The 26,683-nt window shown below is 40.2% G+C and overlaps 1 protein-coding gene across 1 annotated transcript; it reads left to right on the forward strand.

The window, feature by feature from the left end:
• The first annotated feature begins 329 nt into the window (after nucleotides 1-329).
• Nucleotides 330-26,683, forward strand: abcc13 (ATP-binding cassette, sub-family C (CFTR/MRP), member 13). The gene is given in 20 exon segments (XM_046290956.1): nucleotides 330-714; nucleotides 1,145-1,203; nucleotides 1,328-1,645; nucleotides 1,866-2,043; nucleotides 2,206-2,460; nucleotides 2,546-2,611; nucleotides 2,763-2,900; nucleotides 3,649-3,795; nucleotides 4,030-4,090; nucleotides 4,471-4,531; nucleotides 5,364-5,424; nucleotides 5,576-5,795; nucleotides 6,003-6,157; nucleotides 6,260-6,415; nucleotides 16,222-16,412; nucleotides 16,510-16,732; nucleotides 23,611-23,631; nucleotides 23,735-24,064; nucleotides 25,944-26,134; nucleotides 26,275-26,683. Coding segments are annotated over 20 exon segments (2,997 nt in total). The 5' UTR covers nucleotides 330-675; the 3' UTR covers nucleotides 26,402-26,683.

The raw sequence follows: 26,683 nt of genomic DNA on the forward strand, positions 1-26,683 counted from the left end.
GCCAATTTTTACTTTGTGGCTGTGGAATCTGTCTTTGTGGCTGTGTTATCTAATAGAAACCGTTTTTATGAGCTCGGTCTTAATAGGCAGCACAATTCTGATATTTTTTTCCACTAATTAGTATTTTGACCAATCAGATCAGCACTGACACATTTCTGATGTAATTGGCAAAAAGACCAATTAGTGGAGAAAAAAATATCAGAATTGGGTTGCCTAAGTAAACGCAGCCCATGAACTCCGTCAGAATTTTGACAGCCATAAAACACGCCCCTAGCCGCGCACCTCTCCCGCAGGCCGTCAGCGGGATTCTACAACACGCTTTACGCTCCTTCAACATCCATCAATTCATTCACTCAGTCATAGCCATGCAACGACAATGGGAACGGATATTTAAAAACTGCAAAGGCAAACAAACAAAGAAAAGAGGTCACCAGGCATAAATTGACAAATTGGGGCTTATATCGTGCTTTCAGGTTGTTTTCTGTTATGAAATGGACCAGATCATAGCCTAATGTCGCGTGCTGCTGTCAGTCTGCTGCTGCTGCTGTGGCCGCGTGCAGATGTGGACATACTAGTACATTAAGCCATTCACCTCGCGAGCTATTGTCCCCTCCATCCTCTTCCACTCCATCCCCTCGCTCGGGGCCAAACTGGCGTGTGCGTCCCTCCCCGGGTATGTCTCTCCGTCTCTCCGCCAGATGGGGCGGAAAACAGGTGAGTTCCATTTTTTTCTATTTTTATGTTCTTTCTTTTCTTGTTCTTTTGTTGTTTCTGTGGAGTTTATAGTGTCTGTTCGGAGTTTTCGCTACCGACGAGGGAGGCCATATTACAAGTAGCCTAAGCTTGAATTAAGAGGTCACAGCTTTTAAAAGGATGGTTCATAAACATTTTTTTTTAAAGACTGACAGACTGTCCACAGCTGATCTCCGCAGAAATTAAACAATGTGTTAATTATGATACATTTGATGTATACAGCAATCAATGAAAGCAGAAGCTATAGCCTATAATAATACAATGTATTAAAGACTCATTGTTTATTCCCTTTGCCCAAAATTAAAGAAAACAAAAGAAGAGTAGGTCTATGTTAAAGTTGAATGAGTTTGCCACTCTCTTTTTTCCTCTCCTCCCTCTCTGCCTGGGACAGAAGCCTCTGGAGAGAGATGTTTCCTTTCTCAGCCGTTTGTCCTACTGGTGGATTTACAGGTAACAATATTAACCTTTCCACATTAGATGCATCATTACCATTAAACATAATGTGTCTGATGTATGTTACATAACTGGCAGATTTTTTGATTGATGATGTCCTTTGTGCTGTGGTTGCTGTCAGAGTCGTGTCAGCGGGCCATAGGAGGGGGCTACAGCTGTCGGACCTGTGTTGCCTTGGCGATGAGGACTCAGCCCAGAGTTTATGCTCAGCCCTCCAGCAGCAGCAGCAGCAGCACCGGACGACAGAGGGACGGAGTCATAGCCAAGAGTCAGGAGAGGAGGAGTCACTGGGTGGAAACACCTCCCACCCAGGTGTTCACCTGTCTGGCCCCGCCCTGCTGTGTCATCTGTATGGGTGGCTTCGCCCCTCACTGCTCCAGGTGACCCTGCTGAGGATGACCTCTGACCTACTGGCCCTCCTGCCCCCTCAGGCCCTCAGGTACACACACATAAACACACTCATTGACACACCCAAGTACACTTTTCCTGTGGCATTATCTTCAAATGCATATTGTTCCCATATTGCTGAAGGAATCTGTCAAAAATGTAATAAAGCATTTATAAAAGTGTAAGAGCACAGAACGTCTAGTTTCAGCAAGAATATACACAGGTGATAGATACCCTCTTCCTTACACTACACTGCCTCACCTGTCCCCCAGGTGTGGTATTCTCTACTGTGAGAACCAGCCTGTCTTTGATTGGTCTGGGCTTACCCATGCCCTGGCACTATTGGCTGCTGTAGTGTGCCACGCCCTGGTCCAGCAGGTGTGTGAGCGTCACAGCAGGATGACTGAGGTCAGAGTTCAGACAGCACTGATTGGAGCCTTGTATAAACAGGTACAGAGACATCCACCTCTCTCTCTCAGTGAACATGCATTCAAGAAAATAAAAGAACACTGTTAAATGCTTGCCTTCCTTGTCCTTACACCCCCCCCCCTTCCCTTCACCTCTCCTCCCTTCCTCCCTTCCTCTCTCTTTCCTCTGCCTTTTCTACTGTAGGCCCTGTCCCGGTGCAGTATTCCTGGGTGTCTACCCTCCCCTGCCCCATCGTTAACCCCACTCCGGGCTGACGTTGGACGGTTAGCAGAGCTCCCAGTCTCCCTGTCTGCCCTGTGGTCTTCCTGGGTGCAGGGGACAGTGTGTGTGTGTCTGCTGTGGAGAGAGCTGGGTCCCTCTTCTCTGGCAGGACTGGCTGTATTGTTACTGCTGGTACCGCTCACCTCTGCTGTACAACGCAGGGCAAGACTATTACAGGTAACAGAGAGCGTGTGTTTGTGGGTGTGTGTGGCTGCGTGGCGCAGACCTGTGTATGTGTGTAACAATGTCTTTTCCCCCTCAGAGAAGCCAGGAGAGCATGAGGGGAGAAAGACAGCAGCTCGTGCAGGAGATGCTGAACGGAATCAAAGTCTGTTTCTCACACTCTTTTTCAATTTCTTAGTAACCTCAAGACTCCTTGGCTCCTGTCTCTTTCTCTTTTTCTAAGTGAGCTAATACCTGTTGTACTCAACTCTCTCTATTCCTACTTCCTCTCTATCTTCCTCCCTCTATCCTTCTAGACGGTGAAGTTGTTGGTCTTGGAGGCGTGGTTCCAGTGCAGAGTGGGCATTGCCAGAGAGAAGGAGCTGGAGACGCTGAGGATTCTGGGATTCCTGACGGCCTTCTCCCTATTGGACCGCGTCTGCGTGCCTTTCCTGGTCCGTCTTTGACCGCTGACCTCTCCTGACATCTCCCTCCCTCAGAAATACCCTCACAGACAGGTGCAGTAGAGTTTGAAGGTCAGTGTTGGACTGGGACACCAGCTGAGAGTCTGTAGCTCTCCAGGACCAAGGCTGCCTAGTTCAGTCACTAAACAGTACAAAAGTGTCAATATCATCAACACTGATGAGAAAGTAGACCTACATAAGCCTTGTTAATGAATTGGGATTTGTGTTTAAAAAGCCCCCTACTTTAGTGAGTCCCATGGTCCCTCTGGCCAGATAGAGAGGGTAGTTGCTTAGCCCTGTCCTAAGCTGATCACTAATACAGACTCAGCGTTGTGGACAGTCTGGGACATTGCGTGCGTTTCATTTTTCGGTCGTAATCTTCCTACCACCTCTCTGACCCAGAAGCTGATATGCAATCTGAGGGATCCAATCAGCATCCAATCACAGCTTTCTGTCCAGACTGGTGTCCGCCTACCTGAGCCCTGGAGAGACAAACCTAACACGCACATACAGCACTGGAAAGGATATTAGATGTTTCAATAATGTGCAGAGATCAACCCTAATCTGACCGGATCACAGATGAGGATCAGTGATTATCGATGAATGGATCTGGGATCGGATAGTTTGGTCTGTGATTGTTATTGTGGACTGATGGATACTGTATATGAGGACTGATAGATGGTGATGGATGATTAACATGTAGTAACACAGACACACTCCCCTTTCTGTGTCTCTACAGGTGTGTGTGTCCAGTTTGGGTGTGTATGTGCTGGTGGATGATGGTAACGTTCTGACAGCGTCTCAGGTGTTCACCTGTGTGTGTCTGTTCACACTGCTACGCTCACCTTTTAACCTACTGCCGTCCCTGGCACTGCACCTCACACAGGTAACACACACACACACACACACACACACACACACACACACACACACACACACACACACACACACACACACACACACACACACACACACACACACACACACACACACACACACACACACACACACACACACACACACACACACACACACACACACACACGCACGCGCGCACACACACACACACACACAGTAAAGACTTCTGCCTAACCCCGCTCTCTTTCTTTTTGATTGATAGACCTGGCACTCCCTCTGTCATCTGGACCACTTCTTCTTCTCACAGGAAGTCTCTCACACAGGTAACTAACTACAGGTATTTATTTTGAACATTTATTTAACTAGGCAAGTCAGTTAAGAATAAATTATTATTTACAATGACGGCCTACCCCAGCCAAACCCAAACCCGGATGACGCTGGGCAAATTGTGGCTGCTCTGTAGGACTCTCAATCACGGCCAATTGTGATACAGCCCGGAATCGAACCAGGTTCTGTAGTGACACCTCTAGCACTGAGATGTAGTTCCCGCGCCTCTCGGAAGCACACCTATGTAAAGTGTAACACACACACACACTTACCTAGCATTAGCATGATACTGTACAAATCTGACCTGATCCAACCCTCTACCCTCTGTGTGTGTACCGGAATCCTTTTACTAAATCTTTATGAATCTCTTTTTCAGAGAATGGCACTCTTTCAGAAAATGGGGTCAAGAAAAGCTGTCTCGAGGAGCACTCAGATCGGTGTGTGTGTGTGTTTATTAACTAGAAAGCATGTCCCCTGTCATCCCTAAGCTGTAGTGTGTTATGTTATTACCTAACCTGCTTACACAATAATAAGAAGGCTTGGATTATACACACACACACAGTTTCTCTGGCCATGCGACATCAAGGGACTGACCGAGGCTCATCCCCAAACTAATCTCTGCCCTCTGATTGGACAAGGGTCTCATCTGTGCTGGTCTGATTGGTCAGATAGGGGTAGGGGTGGGTTTATGCAGGGGAAAATTTTAGATTATGCCAGCAAGGTCGGGTTGAGGTGAGTACAAAGATGAGGGTGAGATGGGTTGAGGTTGGTGTGTGTGAGAGAGTGGAAAGGGAGTGGAGGTTTGTGCAGAGGCTAAGATAGATGAGAGGTGTGTGTGTGTGTGTGTGTGTGTGTGTGTGTGTGTGTGTGTGTGTGTGTGTGTGTGTGTGTGTGTGTGTGTGTGTGTGTGTGTGTGTGTGTGTGTGTGTGTGTGTGTGTGTGTGTGTGTGTGTGTGTGTGTGTGTGTGTGCACGCGAGTCATGGCGTGTTTGAGGGGGTTAGAAAGGCTAAATTACAAAGCTTTCTAATCCACAACATTAACCCCCTCACAGAGATAAGAGCATTAGACACACAGAGCAGAGCCCTGACTTGGTCCTCCCTGTATTACTTCCCTCTCATCATATCTGATCTGTGGTCATTCATGCTGAGACATAGACATACACACATACATATTTTCCTTCACTAACCCTTCCCCCAATCCATCTCTCTCTCTCTCTCTCTCTCTCTCACACACACACAAATACATAAAATGTCCCCTCTCATTAACAGGTGCAGTAATGAGACCTTGAGAGAGACAGAAGCAAACACTGTACATCTGCCCAAACATGGTGTGAGTACACAGATCTAGGATCAATCTACACATAGAATACAAACAGAATCTGTCCCGAGGTCAGCTGTTATAACACAGTATTTTCCTCTTCTAATCCCAACCTTGCAGTTTACAAAGTGACAGAATAATCGTGTGTGTATTCTCCCTGCAGGTGAGCAGTGTGTGTATTCGGCTGTATCTGCAAGTGTGTGGCTTGGGCTGGGTGTTGTTGACTGTATTTTCCCAGGTGTGTGTTTGTGTGGTGGGTGTGTGTCAGACCGGTCTGTTAGCCGTGTGGACCAGACAGGCTAAAGAACTACAGGGGCTGGAGGAGTGGAGAGAACTACGAGACTCACGACTATCTGTCTACGCTGTACTGGGGCTGCTGCAAGGTGTGTGTGTGTGTGTGTGTGTGTGTGTGTGTGTGTGTGTGTGTGTGTGTGTGTGTGTGTGTGTGTGTGTGTGTGTGTGTGTGTGTGTGTGTGTGTGTGTGTGTGTGTGTGTGTGTGTGTGTGTGTGTGTGTGTGTGTGTGTGTGTGTGTGTGTGTGTGTGTGTGTTTGCATGCCTACTGTCTAACTCGCGAGCGTGTGTATTTCAGCTCTGTCCGTGTGCTGTGTAGCATTAGCAGTAACTGGTGGTTCTCTGAAGGCGTCTGCCAGTCTCCACTCTGAGATGCTCTTTGCTCGGCTCCGCCTTCCTCTCAGATTCTACCAGATCACGCCCTCTTCTCTGGTCCTGCGCAGCCTATCACAGGTGAGAGAGGATCTATAAGCAATGACATTATGGCCCTAATTTTTTATAAAAATGTATAGAAAATAGGTTAAAATGTATCTCTGTCTGTCTCTCTCTCTGTAGGAGATGTACGTGATTGACGAGCTAGTCCCCGCCAACCTCCTCTCCTGGCTCTCCTGTTGGCTGCAGGTGTTTGTGACAGTGCTGCTGATTGTCTACGTTTCCCCTCTCTTCATCCTGATAGTTCCGGTGCTGACTTACCTCTTCCTCACAATACAGGTACAGTATAGTATGTAATGGTATGATATAACATGTAATGGTATGATATAACATGTAATGGTATGATATAACATGTAATGGTATGGTATAACATGTAATGGTATGGTATAACATGTAATGGTATGGTATAACATGTAATGGTATAACATGTAATGGTATGGTATAACATGTAATGGTATGGTATAACATGTAATGGTATAACATGTAACGGTATGATATAAAATGTAATGATATAACATGTAATTGTATGATATAAAATGTAATGGTATGATATAACATGTAATTGTATGATATAAAATGTAATGGTATAACATGTAATGGTATAACATGTAATGGTATTACATGTAATGGTATAACATGTAATTGTATGGTATGATATCAAAAGTAATGATATAACATGTAATGGTATAACATGTAATGGTATGGTATAACATGTACTGGTATGGTATAACATGTACTGGTATGGTATAACATGTAATGGTATGATATAACATGTAATATGGTATAAAATGTAATGGTATTACATGTAATGGTATAAAATGTAATGGTATAACATGTAATGGTATGGTATAACATGTAATAGTATAACATGTAACGGTATGATATAAAATGTAATGGTATGATATAACATGTAATTGTATGATATAAAATGTAATGGTATAAAATGTAATGGTATTACATAACATGTAATGGTATGGTATAACATGTAATGGTATAACATGTAATGGTATAACATGTAATGGTATAACATGTAATGGTATAACATGTAATGGTATGATATAAAATGTAATGGTATGATATAACATGTAATTGTATGATATAAAATGTAATGGTATAACATGTAACTGGTATAATAACATGTAACGGTATATAACATGTAATGGTATAACATGTAATGGTATAACATGTAACGGTATGATATAAAATGTAATGGTATGATATAACATGTAATGGTATGATATAACATGTAATGGTATGATATAACATGTAATTGTATGATATAAAATGTAATGGTATAACATGTAATGGTATAACATGTAATGGTATAACATGTAATGGTATAACATGTAATGGTATAACATGTAATGGTATGATATAAAATGTAATGGTATGATATAACATGTAATTGTATGATATAAAATGTAATGGTATAACATGTAACGGTATAACATGTAATGGTATAACATGTAATGGTATAACATGTAACGGTATGATATAAAATGTAATGGTATGATATAACATGTAATGGTATGATATAACATGTAATGGTATGATATAACATGTAATTGTATGATATAAAATGTAATGGTATAAAATGTAATGGTATTACATAACATGTAATGGTATGGTATAACATGTAATGGTATAACATGTAATGGTATAACATGTAATGGTATAACATGTAATGGTATAACATGTAATGGTATAACATGTAATGGTATGGTATAACATGTAATGGTATAACATGTAACGGTATGATATAAAATGTAATGGTATAAAATGTAATGGTATTACATAACATGTAATGGTATGGTATTACATGTAATTGTATGGTATAACATGTAATGGTATAAAATGTAATTGTATGGTATAACATGTAATGGTATAAAATGTAATGGTATGGTATAACATGTACTGGTATGATATAACATGTAATTGTATGATATAAAATGTAATGGTATAAAATGTAATGGTATTACATAACATGTAATGGTATGGTATAACATGTAATTGTATGGTATAACATGTAATGGTATAACAAATGTATTGTATAACATGGTATAAACATGTAATGGTATAAAATGTAATGGTATGGTATAACATGTAATGGTATGGTATAACATGTAATTGTATGGTATAACATGTAATGGTATGGTATAACATGTAATGATATAACATGTAATGGTATGGTATAAAATGTAATGGTATAAAATGTAATGGTATGGTATGGTACATGTAATTGTATGATATAACATGTAATGGTATGGTATAACATGTAATGGTATGGTATAACATGTAATGGTATAAAATGTAATGATATAACATGTAATGGTATGATATAACATGTAATGGTATGGTATAACATGTAATGGTATGGTATAACATGTAATGGTATGGTATGGTATTACATGTACTGGTATGGTATAACATGTACTGGTATAACATATAATGGTATAACATGTAATGGTATGGTATAACATGTAATGGTATGGTATAACATGTAATGGTATGGTATAACATGTACTGGTATGGTATAACATGTACTGGTATGGTATAACATGTACTGGTATGGTATAACATGTACTGGTATGGTATTACATGTAATGGTATGGTATTACATGTAATGGTATGGTATAACATGTACTGGTATGGTATAACATGTACTGGTATGGTATTACATGTAATGGTATAACATATAATGGTATAACATGTAACGGTATGATATAACATGTAATGGTATGATATAACATGTAATATGGTATAAAATGTAATGGTATAACATTTAATGGTATAACGGTATGATATAAAATATAATGATATAACATGTAATGGTATAACATGTACTGGTATGGTATAACATGTAATGGTATGGTATAACATGTAATTGTATGGTATAACATGTAATGGTATGGCATAACATGTAATGGTATGGTATAACATGTAATGGTATAACATGTACTGGTATGGTATAACATGTAATTGTATGGCATAACATGTACTGGTATGGTATAACATGTACTGGTATGGTATAACATGTAATTGTATGGTATTACATGTAATGGTATAACATGTACTGGTATGGTATAACATGTAATGGTATGGTATAACATGTAATGGTATGGTATAACATGTACTGGTATGGTATAACATGTACTGGTATGGTATAACATGTACTGGTATGATATAACATGTAATGGTATATCATGTAATGGTATGATATAACATGTAATATGGTATAAAATGTAATGGTATAACATGTAATGGTATAACGGTATGATATAAAATATAATGATATAACATGTAATGGTATAACATGTACTGGTATGGTATAACATGTAATGGTATGGTATAACATGTAATGGTATGGTCTAACATGTAATGGTATGGTATAACATGTAATGGTATGGTATAACATGTAATGGTATAACATGTACTGGTATGGTATAACATGTAATGGTATGGTATAACATGTAATTGTATGGCATAACATGTACTGGTATGGCATAACATGTACTGGTATGGTATAACATGTAATGGTATGGTATAACATGTAATGGTATGGTATAACATGTAATGGTATGGTATAACATGTAATGGTATAACATGTACTGGTATGGTATAACATGTACTGGTATGGTATTACATGTAATGGCTAACATGTACTGGTATGGTATAACATGTACTGGTATGGTATAACATGTAATGGTATGGTATAACATGTACTGGTATGGTATTACATGTACTGGTATGGTATTACATGTACTGGTATGGTATAACATGTACTGGTATGGTATTACATGTAATGGTATGGTATTACATGTACTGGTATGGTATTACATGTAATGGTATTACATGTAATGGTATGGTATTACATGTAATGGTATGGTATAACATGTACTGGTATGGTATAACATGTACTGGTATGGTATAACATGTACTGGTATGGTATAACATGTACTGGTATGGTATAACATGTACTGGTATGGTATAACATGTACTGGTATGGTATAACATGTAATGGTATGGATTACATGTACTGGTATGGTATAACATGTACTGGTATGGTATAACATGTACTGGTATGGTATTACATGTACTGGTATGGTATAACATGTACTGGTATGGTATAACATGTACTGGTATGGTATTACATGTACTGGTATGGTATAACATGTAATGGTATGATATTACATGTAATGGTATGATATTACATGTAATGGTATGGTATTACATGTAATGGTATGGTATAACATGTACTGGTATGGTATAACATGTAATGGTATGGTATTACATGTAATGGTATGGTATAACATGTAATGGTATGATATTACATGTAATGGTATGGTATAACATGTAATTGTATGGTATGATATAAAATGTAATGGTATGATATAACATGTAATGGTATAACATGTAATGGAATGGTATAACATGTAATATGGTATAAAATGTAATGGTATTACATGTAATGGTATAACGGTATGATATAAAATATAATGATATAACATGTAATGGTATAACATGTACTGGTATGGTATAACATGTAATAGTATGGTATAACATGTAATTGTATGGCATAACATGTAATGGTATAACATGTAATGGTATAACATGTAATGGTATTACATGTAATGGTATAACATGTAATTGTATGGTATGATGTAAAAAGTAATGATATAACATGTAATGGTATAACATGTAATGGTATGATATAACATGTAATGGTATTACATGTAATGGTATAACATGTAATGGTATAAAATGTAATGGTATAACCTGTAATGGTATAACATGTAATGGTATAACATGTAATGGTATAACATGTAATGGTATAACATGTAATGGTATAACATGTAATGGTATGGTATAACATGTAATGGTATGGTATAACATGTAACAGTATGATATAAAATGTAATGGTATAACATGTAACGGTATGATATAAAATGTAATGGTATAACATGTAACGGTATGATATAAAATGTAATGGTATAACATGTAATGGTATAACATGTAATGGTATAACATGTAATGGTATGGTATAACATGTACTGGTATGGTATAACATGTACTGGTATGGTATAACATGTACTGGTATGGTATAACATGTACTGGTATGGTATAACATGTAATGGTATGGTATTACATGTACTGGTATGGTATAACATGTACTGGTATGGTATAACATGTACTGGTTTGGTATTACATGTACTGGTATGGTATAACATGTACTGGTATGGTATAACATGTAATTGTATGGCATAACATGTAATGGTATGGCTAACATGTAATGGTATGGTATAACATGTAATGGTATAACATGTACTGGTATGGTATAACATGTAATGGTATGGTATAACATGTAATTGTATGGCATAACATGTACTGGTATGGCATAACATGTACTGGTATGGTATAACATGTAATGGTATGGTATAACATGTAATGGTATGGTATAACATGTAATGGTATGGTATTACATGTAATGGTATAACATGTACTGGTATGGTATAACATGTACTGGTATGGTATTACATGTAATGGTATAACATGTACTGGTATGGTATAACATGTACTGGTATGGTATAACATGTAATGGTATGGTATAACATGTACTGGCATGGTATTACATGTACTGGTATGGTATTACATGTACTGGTATGGCTATAACATGTACTGGTATGGTATTACATGTAATGGTATGGTATTACATGTACTGGTATGGTATTACATGTAATGGTATTACATGTAATGGTATGGTATTACATGTAATGGTATGGTATAACATGTACTGGTATGGTATAACATGTACTGGTATGGTATAACATGTACTGGTATGGTATAACATGTACTGGTATGGTATAACATGTACTGGTATGGTATAACATGTACTGGTATGGTATAACATGTAATGGTATGGTATTACATGTACTGGCTATGGTATAACATGTACTGGTATGGTATAACATGTACTGGTATGGTATTACATGTACTGGTATGGTATAACATGTACTGGTATGGTATTACATGTACTGGTATGGTATTACATGTAATGGTATGGTATAACATGTAATGGTATGGTATTACATGTAATGGTATGGCTTACATGTAATGGTATGGCTTACATGTAATGGTATGGTATAACATGTACTGGTATGGTATAACATGTAATGGTATGGTATTACATGTAATGGTATGGTATAACATGTAATTGTATGGTATGATATAAAATGTAATGGTATGATATAACATGTAATGGTATAACATGTAATGGAATGGTATAACATGTAATATGGTATAAAATGTAATGGTATTACATGTAATGGTATAACATGTAATGGTATAACATGTAATGGTATTACATGTAATGGTATAACATGTAATTGTATGGTATAAAATGTAATGGTATAACCTGTAATGGTATAACATGTAATGGTATAACATGTAATGGTATAACATGTAATGGTATGGTATAACATGTAATGGTATGGTATAACATGTACTGGTATGGTATAACATGTACTGGTATGGTATAACATGTACTGGTATGGTATTACATGTACTGGTATGGTATAACATGTACTGGTATGGTATAACATGTACTGGTATGGTATTACATGTACTGGTATGGTATAACATGTACTGGTATGGTATAACATGTACTGGTATGGTATTACATGTACTGGTATGGTATAACATGTACTGGTATGGTATAACATGTACTGGTATGGCTTACATGTACTGGTATGGTATAACATGTAATGGTATGGTATTACATGTAATGGTATGATATTACATGTAATGGTATGGCTTACATGTAATGGTATGGTATAACATGTAATGGTAGAGAGTATTACATGTAATGGTATGGTATAACATGTAATTGTATGGTATGATATAAAATGTAATGGTATGATATAACATGTAATGGTATAACATGTAATGGAATGGTATAACATGTAATATGGTATAAAATGTAATGGTATTACATGTAATGGTATAACGGTATGATATAAAATATAATGATATAACATGTAATGGTATAACATGTACTGGTATGGTATAACATGTAATAGTATGGTATAACATGTAATTGTATGGCATAACATGTAATGGTATAACATGTAATGGTATAACATGTAATGGTATTACATGTAATGGTATGGTATGATATAAAAAAGAGTAATGATATAACATGTAATGGTATAACATGTAATGGTATGGTATAACATGTACTGGTATGGTATAACATGTAATGGTATGATATAACATGTAATATGGTATAAAATGTAATGGTATTACATGTAATGGTATAACATGTAATGGTATAAAATGTAATGGTATAACCTGTAATGGTATAACATGTAATGGTATAACATGTAATGGTATGGTATAACATGTAATGGTATGGTATAACATGTAACGGTATGATATAAAATGTAATGGTATAACATGTAAGGTATGATATAAAATGTAATGGTATAACATGTAATGGTATAACATGTAATGGTATAACATGTAATGGTATGGTATAACATGTACTGGTATGGCTAACATGTACTGGTATGGTATAACATGTACTGGTATGGTATAACATGTACTGGTATGGTATAACATGTACTGGTATGGTATAACATGTACTGGTTTGGTATAACATGTACTGGTATGGTATAACATGTACTGGTTTGGTATTACATGTACTGGTATGGTATAACATGTACTGGTATGGTATAACATGTACTGGTATGGTATTACATGTACTGGTATGGTATTACATGTAATGGTATGGTATTACATGTAATGGTATGGTATTACATGTAATGGTATGGCTTACATGTAATGGTATGGTATTACATGTAATGGTATGGTATTACATGTAATGATGGTATGGTATTACATGTACTGGCTATGGTATTACATGTACTGGTATGGCTTACATGTAATGGTATGGTATAACATGTAATGGTATGGTGCTAACATGTAATTGTATGGTATGATATAAAATGTAATGGTATGGTATTACATGTAATGGTATAACGGTATGATATAAAATATAATGATATAACATGTAATGGCTAACATGTAATTGTATGGTATAAAATGTAATGGTATAACCTGTAATGGTATAACATGTAATGGTATAACATGTAATGGTATAACATGTAATGGTATAACATGTAATGGTATAACATGTAATGGTATGGTATAACATGTAATGGTATGGTATAACATGTAATGGTATGGTATAACATGTAATGGCTAACATGTAACGGTATGATATAAAATGTAATGGTATAACATGTAACGGTATGATATAAAATGTAATGGTATGATATAACATGTAATTGTATGATATAAAATGTAATGGTATAACATGTAATGGTATAACATGTAATGGTATTACATGTAATGGTATAACATGTAATTGTATGGTATGATATAAAAAGTAATGATATAACATGTAATTGTATAAAATGTAATGGTATAACATGTAATGGTATAACATGTAATGGTATAACATGTAATGGTATAACATGTAATGGTATAACATGTAATGGTATAACATGTAATGGTATAACATGTAATGGTATGGTATAACATGTAATGGTATGGTATAACATGTAACGGTATGATATAAAATGTAATGGTATAAAATGTAATGGTATTACATAACATGTAATGGTATGGCTATAACATGTAATGGTATGGTATAACATGTAATGGTATAACATGTAATGGTATAACATGTAATGGTATAACATGTAATGGTATAACATGTAATGGTATAACATGTAATGGTATAACATGTAACGGTATGATATAAAATGTAATGGTATGATATAACATGTAATTGTATGATATAAAATGTAATGGTATAAAATGTAATGGTATTACATAACATGTAATGGTATGGTATAGCATGTAATGGTATGGTATAACATGTAATGGTATAACATGTAATGGTATAACATGTAATGGTATAACATGTAATGGTATGGTATAACATGTAATGGCTATGGTATAACATGTAATGGTATGGTATAACATGTAATGGTATAACATGTAATGGTATGGTATAACATGTAATGGTATGGTATAACATGTAATGGTATGGTATAACATGTAATGGTATAACATGTAACGGCTATGATATAAAATGTAATGGTATGATATAACATGTAATTGTATGATATAAAATGTAATGGTATAAAATGTAATGGTATTACATAACATGTAATGGTATGGTATAGCATGTAATGGTATGGTATAACATGTAATGGTATAACATGTAATGGTATAACATGTAATGGTATAACATGTAATGGTATGGTATAACATGTAATGGTATGGTATAACATGTAATGGTATGGTATAACATGTAATGGTATGGTATAACATGTAATGGTATGGTATAACATGTAATGGTATAACATGTAATGGTATGGTATAACATGTAATGGTATGGTATAACATGTAATGGTATGGTATAACATGTAATGGTATAACATGTAACGGTATGATATAAAATGTAATGGTATGATATAACATGTAATTGTATGATATAAAATGTAATGGTATAAAATGTAATGGTATTACATAACATGTAATGGTATGGTATTACATGTAATTGTATGGTATAACATGTAATGGTATAAAATGTAATTGTATGGTATAACATGTAATGGTATAAAATGTAATGGTATGGTATTACATGTAATTGTATGGTATAACATGTAATGGTATGGTATAACATGTAATGGTATGGTATTACATGTAATTGTATGGTATAACATGTAATGGTATGGTATAACATGTAATGGTATGGTATAACATGTAATGGTATGGTATAACATGTAATTGTATGGTATAACATGTTTTTGATGTCTTTCGTCTGTCTATATGCTGTAAGTACATTCCTGTCCACTAGATGGAGGAATCACATCACTGACTCACTGATCTGCTTTAGTTTCTGTAAGAAACACATGGAGACAGAGTTATGTTACTCGGCAAACTGCATTTTTCTCTTATACTCACCTTCTGTTCTTCCATTTCTCTCCTCCATCTATCTATCCTCTCTCTCTCAGTCATACTACAGGTCAGTCTCGGGTCAGGTGAGGAGGATGGTTTCAGACTCTGCCTCCTCTCTCTCATCCCTCCTTTCTGAGTCACACAGGGATGAGGTCACCAGTGGTAGTCATGACGACCCCTTGACCCGTTGCTATGGTGCCCTCAACGAGCACCTGGTGTGTCGCTACAACTGCATTTTATTGGACAGGTTAGAGGACAGGACCCTTTACACACAAACACATAACTCATACATATTACAAACACAGAAATAGTGTGTGTTATTAAAATGTTATATCTCTCTCTAGGTGGGTATCAGTGTGGTTGGATGCCTTTGCAGGACTGGTTCTGTTCCTGGTCTCTGTGACTCTACTGGACTCTGAGGTGGACCCCAGTACTGTAGGACTAGTCCTGACTTACACCCTCAGCCTGAGAGAGGTTCTTCATCTCCTGGTCCAAGCAAGCTGTGGCGTAGAGAGCAGTGCTGGTGCCATCCAGAAGATGGACCAACATGCACACATGGAGAGAGAGGTAGGCTACAGAGTAGAGAGAGGTAGGCTACAGAGTAGAGAGAGGTAGGCTACAGAGTAGAGAGAGGTAGGCTACAGAGTAGAGAGAGGTAGGCTACAGAGTAGAGAGAGGTAGGCTACAGAGTAGAGAGAGGTAGGCTACAGAGTAGAGAGAGAGGTAGGCTACAGAGTAGAGAGAGAGAGAGGTAGGCTACAGAGTAGAGAGAGAGAGAGGTAGGCTACAGAGTAGAGAGAGAGAGAGAGAGGTAGGCTACAGAGTAGAGAGAGAGAGAGGTCGGCTACAGAGTAGAGAGAGGTAGGCTACAGAGTAGAGAGAGAGAGGTAGGCTACAGAGTAGAGAGAGAGAGGTAGGCTACAGAGTAGAGAGAGAGAGGTAGGTAGGCTACAGAGTAGAGAGAGAGAGGTAGGCTACAGAGTAGAGAGAGAGAGAGACGTAGGCTACAGAGTAGAGAGAGAGAAATAGGTAGGCTACAGAGTAGAGAGCGAGAGAGGTAGGCTACAGAGTAGAGAGAGGTAGGCTACAGAGTAGAGAGAGAGAGAGAGGTAGGCTACAGAGTAGAGAGAGAGGTAGGCTACAGAGTAGAGAGAGAGGTAGGCTACAGAGTAGAGAGAGGTAGGCTACAGAGTAGAGAGAGGTAGGCTACAGAGTAGAGAGAGAGGAGTAGGCTACAGAGTAGAGAGAGAGAGAGAGGTAGGCTACAGAGTAGAGAGAGAGAGAGAGGTAGGCTACAGAGTAGAGAGAGAGAGAGAGAGGTAGGCTACAGAGTAGAGAGAGAGAGAGAGAGGTAGGCTACAGAGTAGAGAGAGAGAGAGAGAGGTAGGCTACAGAGTAGAGAGAGAGAGAGAGGTAGGCTACAGAGTAGAGAGAGAGAGAGAGGAGGTAGGCTACAGAGTAGAGAGAGAGAGAGAGAGAGGTAGGCTACAGAGTAGAGAGAGAGAGAGGTAGGCTACAGAGTAGAGAGAGAGAGAGGTAGGCTACAGAGTAGAGAGAGAGAGAGAGGTAGGCTACAGAGTAGAGAGAGAGAGAGAGGTAGGCTACAGAGTAGAGAGAGAGAGAGAGGGTAGGCTACAGAGTAGAGAGAGAGAGAGAGGTAGGCTACAGAGTAGAGAGAGAGAGAGAGGTAGGCTACAGAGTAGAGAGAGAGAGAGAGAGGTAGGCTACAGAGTAGAGAGAGAGAGAGAGGTAGGCTACAGAGTAGAGAGAGAGAGAGAGGTAGGCTACAGAGTAGAGAGAGAGAGAGGTAGGCTACAGAGTAGAGAGAGAGAGAGAGGGCTACAGAGTAGAGAGAGAGAGGTAGGCTACAGAGTAGAGAGAAAGAGGTAGGCTACAGAGTAGAGAGAGAGAGAGAGGTAGGCTACAGAGTAGAGAGAGAGAGAGAGAGAGAGAGAGAAAGAGGCTACAGAGTAGAGAGAGAGAGAGAGGTAGGCTACAGAGTAGAGAGAGAGAGAGGTAGGCTACAGAGTAGAGAGAGAGAGAGAGAGGTAGGCTACAGAGTAGAGAGAGAGAGAGGTAGGCTACAGAGTAGAGAGAAGAGAGGTAGGCTACAGAGTAGAGAGAGAGAGAGGTAGGCTACAGAGTAGAGAGAGAGAGAGGTAGGCTGTAGAGAGAGAGAGAGGTAGGCTACAGAGTAGAGAGAGAGAGAGGTAGGCTACAGAGTAGAGAGAGAGAGAGGTAGGCTACAGAGTAGAGAGAGAGGTAGGCTCCAGAGTAGAGAGAGAGGTAGGCTTCAGAGTAGAGAGAGAGAGAGAGGTAGGCTACAGAGTAGAGAGAGAGAGAGAGAGAGAGAGAGGTAGGCTACAGAGTAGAGAGAGAGAGAGGTAGGCTACAGAGTAGAGAGAGAGAGAGAGGTAGGCTACAGAGTAGCGAGAGAGGTAGGCTATAGAGTAGAGAGAGAGAGAGGTAGGCTACAGAGTAGAGAGAGGTAGGCTACAGAGTAGAGAGAGAGGTAGGCTACAGAGTAGAGAGAGAGGTAGGCTACAGAGTAGAGAGAGAGGTAGGCTACAGAGTTGAGAGAGAGGTAGGCTTCAGAGTAGAGAGAGAGAGGTAGGCTACAGAGTAGAGAGAGAGAGAGAGAGAGGTAGGCTACAGAGTTGAGAGAGAGAGAGGTATGCTACAGAGTAGAGAGAGAGAGAGACGTACGCTACAGAGTAGAGAGAGAGAAATAGGTAGGCTACAGAGTAGAGAGCGAGAGAGGTAGGCTACAGAGTAGAGAGAGGTAGGCTACAGAGTAGAGAGAGAGAGAGGTAGGCTACAGAGTAGAGAGAGAGAAAGAGGTAGGCTACAGAGTAGAGAGAGGTAGGCTACAGAGTAGAGAGAGAGGTAGAGGTAGGCTACAGAGTAGAGAGAGAGAGAGGTAGGCTACAGAGTAGAGAGAGAGAGAGAGGTAGGCTACAGAGTAGAGAGAGAGAGAGAGGTAGGCTACAGAGTAGATAGAGAGAGAGAGAGAGAGAGAGGTAGGCTACAGAGTAGAGCGAGGTAGGCTACAGAGTAGAGAGAGAGAGAGGTAGGCTACATATTAGAGAGAGAGAGAGGTAGGCTACAGAGTAGAGAGAGAGAGGTAGGCTACAGAGTAGAGAGAGAGAGGTAGGCTACAGAGTAGAGAGAGAGAGGTAGGCTACAGAGTAGAGAGAGAGAGGTAGGCTACAGAGTAGAGAGAGGTAGGCTACAGAGTAGAGAGAGGTAGGCTACAGAGTAGAGAGAGGTAGGCTACAGAGTAGAGAGAGGACATAGATACAGCAGTGTTATGGTATTAAACAGAGTAGAGAGGACACAGATACAGCAGTGTTATGGTATTAAACAGAGTAGAGAGGACACAGATACAGCAGTGTTATGGTATTAAACAGAGTAGAGAGGACACAGATACAGCACTGTTATGGTATTAAACAGAGTAGAGAGAGGACACAGATACAGCACTGTTATGGTATTAAACAGAGTAGAGAGGACACAGATACAGCAGTGTTATGGCTTAAACAGAGTAGAGAGGACACAGATACAGCAGTGTTATGGCTTAAACAGAGTAGAGAGGACACAGATACAGCACTGTTATGGTATTAAACAGAGTAGAGAGGACACAGATACAGCACTGTTATGGTATTAAACAGAGTAGAGAGGACACAGATACAGCACTGTTATGGCTTAAACAGAGTAGAGAGAGGACACAGATACAGCACTGTTATGGTATTAAACAGAGTAGAGAGGACACAGATACAGCACTGTTATGGTATTAAACAGAGTAGAGAGGTAGGACACAGATACAGCACTGTTATGGTATTAAACAGAGTAGAGAGAGGACACAGATACAGCACTGTTATGGTATTAAACAGAGTAGAGAGGACACAGATACAGCAGTGTTATGGTATTAAACAGAGTAGAGAGGACACAGATACAGCAGTGTTATGGTATTAAACAGAGTAGAGAGGACACAGATACAGCAGTGTTATGGTATTAAACAGAGTAGAGAGAGGACACAGATACAGCAGTGTTATGGTATTAAACAGAGTAGAGAGGACACAGATACAGCAGTGTTATGGTATTAAACATAGTAGAGAGAGGACACAGATACAGCACTGTTATGGTATTAAACAGAGTAGAGAGGACACAGATACAGCAGTGTTATGGTATTAAACTGAGTAGAGAGAGGACACAGATACAGCACTGTTATGGTATTAAACATAGTAGAGAGAGGACACAGATACAGCACTGTTATGGTATTAAACAGAGTAGAGAGGACACAGATACAGCACTGTTATGGTATTAAACAGAGTAGAGAGAGGACACAGATACAGCAGTGTTATGGTATTAAACAGAGTAGAGAGGACACAGATACAGCAGTGTTATGGTATTAAACAGAGTAGAGAGGACACAGATACAGAGTGTTATGGTATTAAACAGAGTAGAGAGGACACAGATACAGCACTGTTATGGTATTAAACAGAGTAGAGAGAGGACACAGATACAGCACTGTTATGGTATTAAACAGAGTAGAGAGAGGACACAGATACAGCACTGTTATGGTATTAAACAGAGTAGAGAGGACACAGATACAGCAGTGTTATGGCTTAAACAGAGTAGAGAGGACACAGATACAGCAGTGTTATGGTATTAAACAGAGTAGAGAGGACACAGATACAGCAGTGTTATGGTATTAAACAGAGTAGAGAGGACACAGATACAGCACTGTTATGGTATTAAACAGAGTAGAGAGGACACAGATACAGCAGTGTTATGGTATTAAACAGAGTAGAGAGGACACAGATACAGCACTGTTATGGTATTAAACAGAGTAGAGAGGACACAGATACAGCACTGTTATGGTATTAAACAGAGTAGAGAGGACACAGATACAGCAGTGTTATGGTATTAAACAGAGTAGAGAGGACACAGATACAGCACTGTTATGGTATTAAACAGAGTAGAGAGGACACAGATACAGCACTGTTATGGTATTAAACAGAGTAGAGAGAGGACACAGATACAGCACTGTTATGGTATTAAACAGAGTAGAGAGAGGACACAGATACAGCACTGTTATGGTATTAAACAGAGTAGAGAGGACACAGATACAGCACTGTTATGGTATTAAACAGAGTAGAGAGAGGACACAGATACAGCAGTGTTATGGTATTAAACAGAGTAGAGAGGGACACAGATACAGCAGTGTTATGGTATTAAACAGAGTAGAGAGGACACAGATACAGCAGTGTTATGGTATTAAACAGAGTAGAGAGGACACAGATACAGCACTGTTATGGTATTAAACAGAGTAGAGAGAGGACACAGATACAGCACTGTTATGGTATTAAACAGAGTAGAGAGGACACAGATACAGCACTGTTATGGTATTAAACAGAGTAGAGAGGATACAGATACAGCAGTGTTATGGTATTAAACAGAGTAGAGAGGACACAGATACAGCAGTGTTATGGTATTAAACAGAGTAGAGAGGACACAGATACAGCAGTGTTATGGTATTAAACAGAGTAGAGAGGACACAGATACAGCACTGTTATGGTATTAAACAGAGTAGAGAGGACACAGATACAGCAGTGTTATGGTATTAAACAGAGTAGAGAGGACACAGATACAGCACTGTTATGGTATTAAACAGAGTAGAGAGAGGACACAGATACAGCACTGTTATGGTATTAAACAGAGTAGAGAGGACACAGATACAGCAGTGTTATGGTATTAAACAGAGTAGAGAGGACACAGATACAGCACTGTTATGGTATTAAACAGAGTAGAGAGAGGACACAGATACAGCACTGTTATGGTATTAAACAGAGTAGAGAGGACACAGATACAGCACTGTTATGGTATTAAACAGAGTAGAGAGGACACAGATACAGCAGTGTTATGGTATTAAACAGAGTAGAGAGGACACAGATACAGCAGTGTTATGGTATTAAACAGAGTAGAGAGGACACAGATACAGCAGTGTTATGGTATTAAACAGAGTAGAGAGGACACAGATACAGCACTGTTATGGTATTAAACAGAGTAGAGAGGACACAGATACAGCAGTGTTATGGTATTAAACAGAGTAGAGAGGACACAGATACAGCACTGTTATGGTATTAAACAGAGTAGAGAGAGGACACAGATACAGCACTGTTATGGTATTAAACAGAGTAGAGAGGACACAGATATACAATACCAGTCAAGAGTTTGGACACACCTACTCATTCAAAGGTTTTTCTTTATTTTTACTATTTTCTACATTGGAATCATGTAGTAACCAAAAAAGTGTTAAACAAATCTAAATATATTTGAGATTCTTCAAGGTAGCCACCCTTTGCCTTGATGGCAGCTTTGCATACTCTTGGCATTCTCTCAAACAGCTTCACCTGAAATGCAACAGTCTTGAAGGAGTTCCCACATATGCTGAGCACTTGTTGGCTGCTTTTTCCTTCACTCTGCGGTCCAGCTCATCCCAAACCATCTCAACTGGGTTGAGGTCTGGTGATTGTGGAGGCCAGGTCATCTGATGCAGCACTCCATCACCCTGTGTATTGGTCAAATAGCCCTTACACAGGCTGGAAGTGTGTTGGATCATTGTCGTCTTGAAAAACAAATGATAGTACCACTAAGCGCAAACCAGATGGGATGGTGTATCGCTGCATAATGCTCTAATGGACATATCCTCTACCTGCAGCAGAGGTAACTCTGGGTCTTTCCTGTGGCGGTCCTCATGAGAGACAGTTTCATCATAAACACTTGATGGTTTTTGCGACTGCGCTTGAAGAAATGTTCAAAGTTCTTGACATTTTTCGCATTTACTGACCTACATGTCTTAAAGTAATGATGAACTGTCATTCCTCTTTGCTTATTTGAGCTGTTCTTGGCATAATATGGAATTGGTCTTTTACCAAACAGGGCTATCTTCTGTATATCACCCCTACCTTGTCACAACACAACTGATTGGCTCAAATGCATTACGAAGGAAAGAAATTCCACAAATTAACTTTTAATTGAAATGCATTCCAGGTGAATACCTCATGAAGCTGGTTGAGAGAATGCCAAGAGTGTGCAAAGCTGTCATCAAGGCAAAGGGTGGCTGCTTTGAAAAATCTCAAATATAAAATATATTTTGATTAACACTTTTTGTGGTTATACATGATTCCATGTGTTATTTCATAGTTGATGTCTTAACTGTTATTCTACAATGTAGAAAATAGTACAAACAAAGAAAAATTCTTGAATGAGTAGGTTTGTCCAAACTTTTGACAAGTACTGTATATCACTCCCTCTCTTCTCTTCCTCTCTCAGCCCCCCTGGTCTGTGCCCTGTAGAGCACCCCCTAGCTGGCCAAAGGAGGGAGTGGTGGAGTTCAGGAGCTATGAGACGGAGCTTAACCCATCACCCGCTGAACTGTCTTTTGCACCCGGACCAGAGAGAAGGTTTGTGTGTGAGCCTTGATTCTCTGTGTGTGTTTGTGTGTACTTTGCTGTAGGTGTGTGAATATGTACATGTATATACTACTAGGTTTATGTTATTCTACAGGTTGGTGTGGTGAGCAGATCAGGAGCAGAGCTGGACGCCATAACCAGTTCTCTTTTCCGATTGGTGGAGGGCCGAAGGGGCGTGTTGATGATTGACGGGGTGGACATCTCTAGTGTGGGACTCCATGACCTTCGCAGCCGGTTGGCGGTCATTGCTCGGGTTCCAACTCTGTTCTCCTGTTCACTGCGCTCCAACCTGGACCCCTGGGGTTGCCATGGGGATGCCCAGGTGTGGCAGGCACTGGAGAGGTGCCACCTGAAGGAAAGGGTCAGCTTGCTGCCAGGACAGCTCCTCTACCCACTACAACACGGGGGGGCCGGGCTCAGGTAGGTATGAGACAGCTGTATACGGGTACAGGTGTGAGAGAGACAGGTACAGGTGTGAGAGAGACAGGTACAGGTGTGAGAGAGACAGGTACAGGTGTGAGAGAGACAGGTACAGGTGTGAGAGAGACAGGTACAGGTGTGAGAGAGACAGGTACAGGTGTGTGAAAGACAGGTACAGGTGTGTGAGAGACAGGTACAGGTGTGTGAGAGACAGGGGTCCAGTGTGAGAGACAGGTACAGGTGTGTGAGAGACAGGTACAGGTGTGAGAGAGAGACAGGTACAGGTGTGAGAGAGACAGGTACAGGTGTGAGAGAGAGAGGGAGACAGGCACAGGTGTGTGTGAGAGAGGAGACAGGTACAGGTGTGTGTGTGTGTGTGTGTGTGTGAGAGAGAGAGAGAGAGAGTGAGTGAGAGAGAGAGTGTGAGAGTGAGAGAGAGAGAGAGAGAGAGAGAGAGAGAGAGAGAGAAAGAGAGAGCCGGTGTGAGAGAGACAGGTGCAGGTGTGTGAGAGAGAGACAGGTGCAGGTGTGAGAGAGATACAGGTGCAGATGTGAGAGAGGTGCAGGTGTGAGAGTGAGAGACAGGTGCAGGTGTGTGAGAGAGAGACAGGTGCAGTTGTGAGAGAGATACAGGTGCAGATGTGAGAGTGGTGCGGGTGTGAGAGAGAGAGGTGCAGGTGTGTGAGAGAGACAGGTACAGGTGTGTGAGAGAGAGAGGCAGGTGTGTGAGAGAGAGAGAGACAGGTACAGGTGTGTGAGAGGCAGGTGTGAGACAGGTACAGGTGTGTGAGAGAGGACAGATACAGGTGTGAGAGAGAGGCAGGTGTGAGAGAGAGACAGGTGCAGGTGTGTGAGAGAGGGACAGATACAGGTGTGAGAGTGAGAGACAGGTGTATGAGTGAGAGACAGGTGCAGGTGTTAGAGAGATGCAGGTGTGTGAGAGAGAGAGACAGGTACAGGTGTGAGAGAGGCAGGTGCAGGTGTGAGAGAGAGAGACTGGTGCAGGTGTGAGAGAGAGACAGGTGCAGGTGTGTGAGAGAGAGACAGGTGCAGGTGTGAGAGAGAGGCAGGTGCAGGTGTGAGAGAGAGAGACAGGTGCAGGTGTGAGAGAGAGAGGCAGGTGCAGGTGTGTGAGAGATAGGTGCAGGTGTGGTGAGAGAGAGAGACAGGTGCAGGTGTGAGAGAGAGAGACAGAGAGAGAGAGAGAGAGAGAGAGAGAGAGGCAGGTACAGGTGTGAGAGAGAGGCAGATGTGAGAGAGACAGGTGCAGGTGTGAGAGAGAGAGAGAGACAGGTGCAGGTGAGAGAGAGAGAGAGAGAGAGAGATAAGAGAGAGAGAGAGAGAGACAGGTACAGGTGTGAGAGAGAGAGAGAGAGAGAGACAGGTACAGGTGTGAGAGAGAGAGAGAGAGACAGGTACAGGTGGAGAGAGAGAGGTGCAGGTGTGAGAGAGAGAGAGACAGGTACAGGTGTGTGAGAGAGAGACAGGTGCAGGTATGAGAGAGAGAGAGACAGGTGCAGGTGTGAGAGAGAGAGAGACAGGTACAGGTGTGAGAGAGAGATAGGTACAGGTGGGAGAGAGAGACAGGTACAGGTGTTAGAGAGAGACAGGTGTGCATGTGAAACGTATGTGGCAGATTGACAAGTGTGTAGACTAAAATCAGAGGAGGCTGGTGGGATGAATTATAGGAGGACAGGCTCATTGTAATGGCTGGAATGGAATCAAATGTGGTTTCCATATGTCTGATGTGTTTGATAAGTTCCATTTAATCCATTCCAGCCATTACAATGTGCCTGTCCTCCTATAGCTCCTCCCACCAGCCTCTCTGACCAAAATCAACCTCAACCGTAAACCTCAGTCTGCAACTCCCTCTCCAGCTCCAGTGAGAGGAGGCTGCTGTGTGTGTGTGTCGTGCCCTGTTGAAGGGCTGTGTTGTCCTGGTAGTGGAGGACCCTATTCCCCCTGTAGACGTCCACACTGAGAGGCTGCTCCAGAGCATCATACACACACACTTCTCCCACTGCACCGGGCTGTATCTAACACAGAACCCTGGGAACGTCACACACACTGACAGGTGAGGGTTACTGAGATCTGTGTTCCTCTGTGGGATTTGTGTTCTGTCATTTCATTTTATAAGAAGAGATTAATGTTGCTCACTTTTTCCATATGCTTGACCATCTCTCTTTCCCCCTCCTTCTCTCCCTGCCTCTCCAGGGTGTTGGTGTTAGATGGGGGACGTGTGGCTGAATTTGACTGCGCCTCTGCTCTCCTCCAGAGGGGGGCACTGTTCTCCCAGCTGCTCTCTGAGACACATAGAAACCAAGACACAGAAGAAGAGTGAAGAATGAGGGTGGAAATTGGTATTAGGAACAGAACTAGGATAATTTTACCCATGATCATAATGATGCTGGACTAGCTGTTTGATTTTGCTCAGTTGTTTGAAGCATTGGGTTTCAACACCAGAGTAATAACACCAGATTAATAACACCAGAGTAATAACACCAGAGTTGTGGGTTTCAACACCAGAGTTGTGGGTTTCAACACCAGAGTAATAACACCAGATTAATAACACCAGAATAATAACACCAGAGTTGTGGGTTTCAACACCAGAGTAATAACACCC

Source organism: Oncorhynchus gorbuscha, linkage group LG12 (assembly GCF_021184085.1).
Source record: "Oncorhynchus gorbuscha isolate QuinsamMale2020 ecotype Even-year linkage group LG12, OgorEven_v1.0, whole genome shotgun sequence".
NCBI classification, from domain to species: domain Eukaryota; kingdom Metazoa; phylum Chordata; class Actinopteri; order Salmoniformes; family Salmonidae; genus Oncorhynchus; species Oncorhynchus gorbuscha.